Below are 11883 nucleotides of genomic sequence, written 5' to 3' on the forward strand. Positions count from 1 at the left end.
ATTTAAATTCAAGAAGCCTGATCCAGTGCGAGCTCTGAACCCACAGGAAGGATTTAGTTACAGTGAGCGTTCTGGGATCACTTCACATGTATTCCCACCTCCTATTCTAGCTACTTCTGTGGGAAAAGAGAAAGAAAACTAATATTTGAGGGTAAACAATCTCTCAAAGTATTAGGTGCTTCTGTATAGATTTTTCTCATTCGACATCTGTGAAATAGGTATAATTTAACCTCATTTCTAAAAATGGAGAAATTCTTACAGAGATTATATAACTTGCCCAAAATTGGTAGAACTGTGCATTAAATCCATGTCTGAATTAAAATCCCCTACATCTTACCATTATGCAAAAATAACTGTAAAGAACTACAGAGTCATAAATCTTCAAGGTTTTAGTATATTCATTATGCTCTACCAAGACACTACAGAAAAATTCTGTAAATGTTAAAAGGATTTGTTCCAGGCTTCCCTGGTGGTGCAGTGGTTGAGAATCTGCCTGCCAATGCAGGGGACACGGGTTCAAGCCCTGGTCTGGGAAGATCCCACATGCCGCGGAGCAACTGGGCCCGTGAGCCACAACTACTGAGCCTGCGCATCTGAAGCCTGTGCTCCGCAACAAGAGAGGCCGCGACAGTGAGAGGCCCGCGCACCGCGATGAAGAGTGGCCCCCGCTCACTGCAACTAGAGAAAGCCCTCGCACAGAAACGAAGACCCAACACAGACATACATACATACATACATACATACATACATACATAAATAAGTAAGTAAATAAATAAATAAACCCAAAGTTTAAAAAAAAAAAGGGGGGGGGGGGTGATTGTGACACCATTTTAAAAAAAAAAGGATTTGTTCCATTTTAAAATTAACCTTAAGATGTAAAGACCCAAGAAAAAGTTGAGATATAAGATTAAAAGGATTCCTACTAATTTTAGGTGGGACTAGTAATATCAGAGTGAAGAGCCTATTTCTAATAATGTTCATCAGCAGGAAGTTTATTACCTTAAATTCTGTGGTGACCAAAGTACAACCCTCACACTACCGAAGTGTACATTTTTAAAACCACAGTCTTCAATGTTAAGTGTTTTCTAGATGGTTTAAGAAGACAATACATGTACTGCTTCAGGACTCTTAAGGCTAGCAAGGTCAGCTCCTCCTATTCAAACAATCTGTTGACTGCATTTAACTGAAACAGAAAGGGTTTGAATAAAGCCTTCCCCCAGACCCCTCCACTCTCCAACCTGCAGCCAAGTGCCTTTCTGAAAATATAAATCAGCCTTCCTTGTACCACTAGCCCTCAAGACAACTACCATTCCTTCCCATTCAGCCTAGAAAAAGATAAACTTGCTGAAAACCTTGTTTGATCTTGCCCTCCCTCTGCATTTTCCACCTCCTCCTTTCTGCTCCAGCCACACTGGTCAGGCCAGGCTGTGCCCAAGCTACTCCCTCTAACTGGAAAGCTGTGTACCCTTCCTTCTCAGACTGGCCGGGTCCTACTCAGCCCTTCCATCTTAGTTCAAGTTCTACTTCCTCAATTATTCTTTCTCTAGTCTCTCTGACTCGGTCTAACCTTTTTTATATGCCCTCCACACAAGATTAACACACGTTAACACTTATTTTTGATTATTTTATTGTTTCTGCATTTTAATTCCCAGACCTCTTTATTCCCACTGACTTCCATTCTAATTTCAATCATTCTTCCTAGAGCCACACTCTGGATGCTGACATCACCTGAAGCTACTCCACCTCAGTAATATTAAATTCCAGTAAAGTCTGTTTTGCTACAAAGCACATTTCTTGAATACAAATTAGCCCACATGCACTTGATAAACATGGCAATGATATCAGCATAATAAAGAAGTCATTCAGCTCATAACACAGCTTTTCCCAGTACATTAATGAATTAAAGAGAAAATGTTAGCAATATACAGAGGCCCTAAGTCAAAAGCTGGGATTCCTCCAGAAGTGCATTCCTATTGTGCCCAGTGTTTGGTGGCTTCAGGAACTGCTATACCTGCCACTGTACTAACCCATCTGGGGAAAATTCAAGTGCAGTACAGATCAAAAAGTGCTAAGATACTTCCTCTTTGTTGATATCAGTATGGACTCGTGCATCTCATGCATATTTATTTTATACTTTGGGTTATAATTCAAGACTAGTTCATTTCTTTTGTTGCTCAAACTGTTCCCCGTTTAGCCATTGGGAGCTTTTTCAGTTGGCACTCTGACATACCTGCATTATGTGTTTTTTGTTTTTGTGTGTTACTTTCTGGCACTACAAGATTCTGGAAGCTCATCTTGTGTATTTCCTGCCCTAGTCCTAGACTCAGCCATTTCTCCAAGGAGCCCTGGCTCCTTTTATGGGCAAATGGCATTAGAATCCAAGATCTAGGTACTAGGTATGCTCACAGTTACTGGGGTGTCATTGTTTTTAGGCCCTCTCATTGACAAGAGCGAAGAAATATATGTGTGTATACTAAACCCCTGCATACACACACATCCGTACTTTTTATTTAATCATCTGTGTACATATTAAACTGAACATGAGTTCATACTACTGTCTCCGACTCTCATCCATTACCGCGTGGATCATTCTAACCACTCCAGTGGCGAGAAACCTAGCTCCCACTGTGCACCGTCCACTGATGTAACTGTTAAATTCCAGTATACACGGATAGCAGTATCAGAATTGTTAACTCACATCCCCCTGGGATACAACTTATCAACAAGAATTCAGTGCTTATGTAGTTTCTTTTACCTTTAGTTCTACAGACTCCACTGATTTCCAGTTACTTATTTAGGTCAGTGCCTTTTCCCTCCTCTTCTGAGATTGTTTCATACATTTGTAATATAGTTACACTGTTTTGTCACATTCTACATTCTATACTGGGATCCCCCCCACCAAGTTACTTTCTAAAAAATATGTACCTATTAAGGTTCACTCTTTATGTCCTAAAATTCTGCGGGTTTGATACACACACAATGTCATGTAGCCACAATTACAGCATCATACAGAATACTTTCACTGACCTAAAAAATCCCGTTCTTTGCCTCACTCGCCCTCTCTCCGTCCCCTCAAGCCCCTGACAACCACTCATCTTTTTCCTAGCTCTATAGTTTTGCTTTTCCAGAATGTCATATCACTGAGATCATACAGTATGTAATCTTTTCAGATTGGAGTCTTTCACTCAGCAATATGCATTTAAGATCCATATGTGTCTCTGTGTGGATAGATGGCTCGTTTCTTTTTTCTCTCTGAATAATATTCTATTGTACGGATGTACTGCAGTTTACCCACTCACCTACTGAGAGACATCCTGGTTGTTTCTTGGTTTTGGTGATTATGAGAAAACCGTTATGAACATTTACATGCAGGTTTTTGTATGGACGTAAGTTTTCAAACCAGTTGGGTAAATACCTAGGAGCTCAACTGCTGGATCATATGGTAAACTATGTTTAGCTTTGGTAGAGACTGCCAAACCATCTTCCAAAGTGGCTGTATCATTTTGCACTCCCACCAGCAGAGTATGAGAGTTCCTGTTGCTCTCTGTACCCTCACCAACAGTTGTCATGGCCAGGTTTTCTTTGGATTTTAGCCATTCTAATAGCTAAAGGTAAGAATTTCCAATCGGCTTAAAAAAAAAAAAAAAAAAAGGTGAAAAGAGCTAAACCCTGAATCAGATTTTTATTTTTGATTAAACAGCTGCCAAGAACTTACATCTCTAACAAGGAAGACCAAACCCCAGGGCTGAAGGCTGTGAAGGCTCAGCAGCCTGTGACGCTGGGCACACACGGGAGTGGAAGTTTCACTGGGCCTGTGTCTTATGAGGACTGTTGTTTCTGTAGTGCTCTGGTTACAAAGTTCCATAGGTTTTAAGTGGTCTGCCCCAGCCCTGTTTTTCCCATAAGCCCTGTTACTTTTAGTGCGCAATTCTGTGACAAACATGAGGTTTTTCCAGCAACACAACTTTGGCATTACAGTGGAAACACCGACATCTTCCCCTAGGACACACCCTCCTATCCTCTCCCCTGTCTAAAGAATTCACTCCGCACTTCAAAATTCAAGGAACTCCAATGCACTGAACCCTTTCTTGTTCGTTTGTTCTTCTCTTTCCTCTTCCGGGATGGTGTACATGGTAATTATTTAAAAGCTCCCAAATATCTTGATTTCCCTCATATGCCTATCCTTCCATCATACCCAGCCAGCAAAACCACAGCCTTAAATCAACATTATAATCCACCTTCCCTACTCCTGCACTGGGCAGTTGGCCTTTGCGGAATAAAGTCCAACCATCCTGCAAACAGTCACCACTGTGAACTAATGATGTCAGCTGGGATCCCCCATGGTTATCAATACCACACAGCAATCTTCAGAAAGATGAAGATGGTCCACATCTCCATCATTCACTTTAGGCTTTAAGTCCTCCACCTGAATTCAGTGAGCAAACTACCTCACCTCCTTCATCACAAAACGGGACTGAGATGGGACTCCACCATTATACACGGCTATGTTCTACTCTGCTCTCGTGCGTTACTATCTCGTCTGTCTACACCCGCCCACCTCGCCCACTGTTATCAAAGGAACAGCAGGTACTCCTCTCCTCTTCAAGGGCAAGCATCTCAAGCTTCTGAAGCACCTTCCTCCCTCCAAGCCCTTACTCTGTCAGCCTCCCAAGCCTGTACTTTCATCCTTTCCCTCTTTACTCTCCTTCCCTTCGATCTATAAGGGCACAGTGTCCCAAAAATGTATATCCTTTTCATAAAATTATATGTCTCTGTGTTATAAATCATTGTCAATAATGCACTGGGGTTGGTGGTTAGTATAATGAGCTTTTTTTTTAACTTTAAGGTAATAAAACCAGGTATTGGTACTATTTATCTCATTTGTTAAAACACGTTAAATTCTGTAGACATTTATTGAGACTCCATACCTTGCACTAACATCATACTGTCATCTAACTTACGTCACTTCAGTTTTACCCACGCAGCCAAACTAAAAGTAGGCCTACTTAGAAATGATACAATAGTTTCTAACACAGTACCTTCCAAAGGGTTTTCTAGGGATAATTTTAAGTATGTGGATTTTTCATCTTACATGCTGATGTTATAAGCTAATCTCCAGATACAACGTAACTCCAATATCAACCATTTAAAAAAAAAAACAAAAAACCCACAGCTGCCCTAACCTCCATTCTCCTCCAGGTATTGACTAATCTCTTTCCTCATCTGTATTTCTCAAGAATAACCTATATTCACTATACTTTCTGCTTGGTCCCTTCTACTGACCCTGATTTCTGCCCCCATCACTCAGTTCACACTGCTCTACCTAAGGTCACAACGATCTACTTTCCAAATCCAGTGGAAATTTTCCTGTGCCGATCTCACTAAACCTATCTGTTGCATTCGACACTCAAGTTCACTTCCTCATTTCTGACACTCCTCTGCTCAGCTTCTGTGACACCACCCTCCCCGCTGTCCAGGTGCCTCTTAACTACTCCTTCTTGGGCTCCCTGCAGTCTTTTAATGTTGGTCTTGCTCAGGGTTCCATCTTTGGCCCACTGCTCTTCTCACTTTACTCACTCTCTCTCACACTCTGAGTTTCAACTACCAGCTACAGGTGACTCCCAGGTCAGTCATGACCTCAGCCTCTCCTCCAGGTTCAGGTCAGTGATGGTACGTGCCAGCCCCTCCTAGGAGAAACTGCCCCCCACACTGTCCCTACTGAGAGGAGTGGGGCCCACACTATCCTTCCACCAGGAGGACATTTTGTATTTCATAACAACCCTCACACCCCTACAGCTGATTCAACACAGGTCAGCATCTACGAGAAGGCCACCAATTCACTCCACAGCACAGAATGAAAAGCTCTGCCCAACTAAGAAAGATGGCAACTAGCTACGCCAATCTGCTGAGTCTCTTGGGAGTTTAAAATAGGAAGAGGGATAAACCAGTTAGTAGGCAAAAGAAAAGAAAACCACCAGAAACTAGCACTGTAGCTGAGACATCTGAACATTAGAATAAAGTGAAAAATCAGGAACTCCAGCTGTGGTGATTACACAGAGCCACCTTAACTCCAGAAGACCTCTTTCTGTTCTTTCTCCAATGCTATTTCTTTGTCTTCTTCTGATTTACATGAAGTCAGATCACATGGCTAAGATTCCCATTTTTACTTACCTCAAAGTATACTGTAATACTTCCTTGCGATCATTATTTGCTTCACAGTTCACTGCAAAAACCTAACAGGGCTAGAAACCCAGCTTCAGCCTTGATTTCTCCATCATTCCATCATATCCAGTCAGATTTACTTCAGCACAGATCACAGGTATGTCTGCTCTTCTCTGCCCCCACCACTGACCAGTTCAGGTCCTTATTTCTTATGTGGTCTGCAACAGCCTTCTAAATGAGTCTGCTATTTCCAGGCTTGTGTCCCTGAGTCCACCTCCCAATTAGTTGTATAATCCGACAAAGATGAAAATGAGCCAGTCACTTCCTACTTAAAACCCTTAGATGATTCTTTGTCTCCTACAGAATAAGATCCAAGCTCGATAAAATATTCTATAAGGCCTCGCACGATCTTTTCCCAGCTGCACCTTGTCACACACTTAAATTCCAACAACCCCATGTTGCTTGTAGATCCAAACATATAGAATAATTCTCTCCTCTATGCTTTTGTTTATGCTTTTTCCCTTGTAATGCCCAGCCCCTCCTCCCCTATATCATACTCATCTTTCAAGACAGACCGCTGGCCTCATCCCCTTCAAGAAGCTTTCCCTGACCCACCAACTTCACCCCTGCCAAGGGCAGCCTGCAGCAGATGCTCCCCCATCTTCCACAGTACTCTATGACACTTCCCTGCTACACACACTGCTTGATGTCCTTTGAGCTCTGCGAATTCAAAGACAGTGTCTTATTCATCTTTGAGTATCCAGAACCTGGCACAAAGTAAACACTCACTAAAAGCTTGTTGAATAAACAAAATGAATAAATAGAGAGTAAGGTATATATACAAATTGTCTAGAAGAACATCTGCCCTACAGCAATTGCTCAATAAATCATTACCAAAAAAAAAAAAATCATCATTACTATTGTCTACTTCTGTTAAGTATGATTATTAGAATCACTTAATCCTTGCAGTTATCAACTAGCATTCTTAAAGCTCAATTTTGGCAAAGGGATCCCTGGGAAAAGCCTGGTTTTTAAATTCCTTGATTTTGAAGCACATTTTTATACCACCTCCCATAAATCTCTAAAGAGATTTGGTAAGCAAGCAAATATGTGTTGAGATACTTGTTCTACATAAAGAAGTGCAAGAAATTAGATAAGCAATGAAACTGAGGACACGTTAAAGGCCTAGTGACTGGTGATACAGAGGGGGAGGGGAGCTGGGCATACCAAAAGTTCAACCTATTTGGTCACTGTTAATAATACTTCAATTAGAAGGTGCAGTTCACTATTCATTTCTTCCTATCATTCCCAACTTTCACTGATCTTACATTTCTTCTAAGCTGCCCTAAATCAGTATAATCAAAGCGTCTGGACTTTTCCATGGCATTAGTGTGCTCCAGGTAGCACTTTCCCCAGAGGAAGTACTTTCAACATCAACTATTCTTCAAAGTCAACTATTCTTCAAAAACTTATAAATGTGATCACCGGATTTTAACTACTTGAGATAATTAAGTCTCATACAAATTGAAACAGGCAATACGGTGTGGTGGAAAGAACACTAAATTTAAAATCAATGAAAATTAGTTTCCAATCCTGGCTTACTTGTGACTGGGAAGCTCTAACTTCCAGGTGCTCCCACTTTTTCTCGTCTTAAATGAGAATTCCACCATCTTATCCAAATTCACTAACATGCTCCTGAGTGTATGTATCAAAATGCTTTGCAAAGTAAACAAATCATGGTAACTTCACAAATATAAAAATGCAACCTGTAACTGAAACATTTAGACTAATCAAACCCATTGTCATATTCATTAAAATGCTTTAAACTGGAATAAAGTGATCATTATAACTAGGTCTAAACTTGTCACATTTATACTTATTCAAAGCTGACAAGAATTTCAAAAATAAAAGGGGCCATGCTTGAGGATTTCAACAGTTGGTGTGTGACTGCTAAGCAAAAAGTCTTTTAAAAAATTTTAACAGGTAGTAAACACACCCAATTCCTCTGCAATCCAATCAACTTGGTCTGTATGGCTGACACTGTTTAACATTAATCCCTTCAAATCATTTAAGGAACCCCACTGTTTCCAAAAGAGTAGCTCCAATTTAGAAGAATAACATCTTGAAAACAGAATACGTTCAGAGCAAAAGAAATTTATATTTCAAAGGTAAGAAAAATCCTCATATGGAAAATAATTATCAATCTTTTGAAATTCTGTAATATGCAAAAATACTTTATGAACAATAGTTTTTAATGTTATTTTGTGACTTCAAATTTGCTTACCACTACCTAAGACACTTCCCCCTTGCTTAGATGCCCAGTAACTTCTGGTGTGGTCCACTCTGAAGGCACACAGAAAAACAACAGGAAAAACACACAGGCACATATTAAAATAACAAGACGAGGAAGAGGCAGTAGAAGGGGAAAAAGGGCCCGTGTTTGTGACAAGGGGGAAGGGAGAGACAAAGGGGAAATAGAAGACAGGGAGAGGAAAGAAAAAGAACGACAAACAGCAAAATCTGTTCTTCCAGAAATAATGGTTTATGTTTACAAAAGAGTGAAGTTTCCAGAAAGTGAATCTTAGTATTACACAACAGAAAGTAATAAAGAGGCCAAGAGGAAAAATAACTGAGACAGCAGTGTCATAAATATTCCAAACTCCAACCAATTTCACATAGGCTGCACTTTTGCGTGACCCAAATCATCAATTTTATGTAAAAGTAGTTAGTAAAACTAGTCAAGGCATGTTACAGTGCTAAATAGACTATAATCACAAATCTTAGATATGGAAATTCAGAGCTGGAAATCTCCTTACCAACACCCAACCCAGCTCAACTCCCTCATCACTCAGAGGAAGAAACTGAGACCCTGTCTGGTAACATGCCTAAAATCACAAATGATGGCAGGACTCGGAAAGCTAGAATTCTTTGTTCAATAGTCTCTTGTATCTTCTCCCCCTGATTTTATAAGCTAACCATCAACCATCAACCATAAAATTTAAAGTAAAGTTTTGTGGAGTCCAACAAAAAGCATTCTGGTAGCCAGATCAGAAGCAAACACTTCATGCACAGCACACTGTTCACACAAAACACAAAATTAAACAACAGCCTTCACAGGGTATTCACAAAATGTCCTAACTTAAGAAAAACCAAAGGTCCAATATTTTGAAAATTTCAGCCATTTAGATTAAGAACCATAACATTTAAAATTGAAAGTACTTCTCTGGATCTATGCATAAAAGGAAGGAATATTCAACAAGGCCTATTTTTGTGCGTTACTCTTTGCAGCCAAATCATTTGGAAGACTTCTGTGGCCATTCTCCTTCCTGATTAAATAGTAACTTATTTATCAAGGTTCTTCTCAAATTTCAGTCCAGTAAACTTTAAGAATTTCACCACAATGGTTGTTTATACCCTCTACATCCATGTCACTAGGATCTGATAAAGACCCTCCCTTTGAAGCCAATCAAAATGAGGCTGCTCTGAATGTAAAAGCAGCAGGTTTGGGGCCTAAAAAACTGGATTTGTTTCCAGATAGACTGACACATTGGATTGATTTTTTTCCCCCAGACAAGTAAACTTGATGCATGCTATTAATGTGGGCTACATTTCAAAAACTCCCATAGCAATTTATAATTTTATATACAACTGATCTGCTTAAAGCTTTGTTTTAACACAGGAGAGGTAGGTGAGGGAGGAGGGGGACAAACACTTGCCTAAGGCTTTTTTTTTTTTAACTGCAGGTGGAAAATAGGAGCCAATTTTCTTTAAAATACTAAATAACGTTTTTAACAAATCCCTGTTTTCAACGAGACTTTCATAATGCCAACACATAAATATAGGGCATATCCAATCAGTCGTGGTAGGTTTCTGCTCCCCTAAGAAAACACGTACTCCTGAGGTTTCACCTCTCGCACCCTCCAGTTGCTTTTAGCAAGATACCCTGACGGCAAACTTAGGGCCCCGGCCCTTGTGTTCCCCTAGACAATCTCTAGCTTAATTTGGGGCAAAATCCTCCACTGATTACTCCTCCCCCTATACATCCCTGCTCTCCCTTAATTAGAAATTATCCCTCAGAATCGTGCCTCTCTTCCCCCCACGTAAGAGGAGAGCGCCTGACCCAACACCACCTGGAGAACAATGTAACCCAACTCCGAGCCCATAGATTCCTCCATCCCAGCCCTACGATTTATCTCAAAGGGAAATCAGAAAGCGAGTTATGTCCTGTCATCCTGGATTCCCCCGAGGTGTCCTGCTCCTGGCCTGGGATTACCAGCTCCATTCTACCCAGGACCATTATACTCACCTTCCCCTTCCCAGAATCGCCCGCTTTCCCTCGCACCTCTCCCCGCGACCCCAATCCCACCCTGGGAGCAGCAGAGCCGGCGGCGAGTCCCCTCCGAGGACACCCGGCCCCGGGAGGGCGGGGGCGGCCCGAGGGTCTGCGGCCCCACTCCCACCGCAGGACACACGCCCAGTACCTTTGTAGTGCACCCGCAGGTTGTTCTGAGACAGGCCGATGTAGCTGAACTTGTCCTTCGGACTCCAGGACCGAGGCAGCGGCGTCTCCTGCTCGTCCACTGCCGGGTAGAGTCGCTTCAGCCGCCGCTGCAGCTCCTTCTCCTGCTCGTTCAGGGCCGAGTCCCCGTGCGGGAAGGGGGCCGCGGCACTGCTGCCCGCCGCCACGGCCGGGGCCGGGGCGCCTCCGGCCGGGCCGGGGCCCGCTGCAAGGCCCGGGGGCGCGGGGGGCGCGCTGGCGGGGGCGGCCGCCGAGGCGGGCTGCGGGGGCGGCGGCGGCGGCGGCGGCGGGGCCGCGGTGGCCGGGGGCGGCGGCGGCGGCGGCGGCGGGTGGAGGAGCAGGGCGGCCGCCGCGGCCCCTAAGCCGCCACCGCCGCCCGCGCCGCCGGGCGAGCCGGCCGGAGAGGAGCCGGCGCTGACGGCCGGGGGCGCCGGCAGGACGACTCCGGACACTGGGGCCACGGCCGCCGGCGGTGGCGGCGGCAGCTGCTGCTGCTGTTGTTGCTGCTGCGGCGGCGGCGGCGGCGGCGGCTGCCCGGACATCCCGGCCGCGACTCAGCCTGCGGCCACCTCCACTTCTTCTCTCCTTCCTCCTCCGCTTCCCGGGGGCGCTGTCGCTGCGGCCGCCGGCACCAGGCGCCCAGTCCGCCCGCCCCGGAAGCAGGCGGCGGGCCGCGCGCCGAGAGGGAGAGAGCGCGACGGTTGGGGGGCTCGGAGCCGGGGGAGTGGGCGGCGGGCCCGGGGAGGCCCCGAGAGAACGTTGGCCGGAGGGCGGGCGCGGGCCCGGGACGAGGCGCCGACGGCGGGGGCGAGGCGGGGGCGCGGCAGGAGGAGGCGCGGTGGCAGCAACCGCTGCCGCTGCTCTCGCGGCTGTTTCCCGGCGGGCGGGCCGGGCCGGCGCGAGACGCTGCGCGCGGGCGGTGCTGGGCGAAGGGGCGGGGCCGGAGGCGCGAGCTCGGCGCGAGGGGCGGGGTCGCACGGGGGGCGTGGCCGCGCGGGCGGCGGAGGGCGGGCCCGCGGGGGTCCCGGCGCCGGGAGACCGCACTAGGGAGGCGGGTGGCCAGGCGCGGACTCCGCCTTTGCCGGGGTCCGCCAGCCGCTCGCGCGCCGGGTGCTGGGGTCCCGCCTCTGCCGGGAGCCCGTCGCCTCGCCCCGCTCGCCCGGGCCCTCCCCGGGAGAATCTCCTCCTACTTACTTCTTTTT

The 11883-nt window shown here is 45.2% G+C and overlaps 1 protein-coding gene across 1 annotated transcript in view; it reads right to left on the reverse strand.

Moving 5' to 3' along the window:
• RANBP9 (RAN binding protein 9) overlaps nucleotides 1-11355 on the reverse strand; it is an 88663-nt gene extending 77308 nt beyond the window's left edge. Inside the window, exon 1 of the mRNA XM_036868308.1 lies at nucleotides 10644-11355. Coding sequence (XP_036724203.1) covers nucleotides 10644-11223 — 580 coding nt within the window. The 5' untranslated portion in view covers nucleotides 11224-11355. The remainder of the gene's footprint in view (nucleotides 1-10643) is intronic.
• Nucleotides 11356-11883: the final 528 nt, after the last annotated feature.

This window comes from Balaenoptera musculus, chromosome 11 (assembly GCF_009873245.2).
Source record: "Balaenoptera musculus isolate JJ_BM4_2016_0621 chromosome 11, mBalMus1.pri.v3, whole genome shotgun sequence".
NCBI lineage: Eukaryota > Metazoa > Chordata > Mammalia > Artiodactyla > Balaenopteridae > Balaenoptera > Balaenoptera musculus.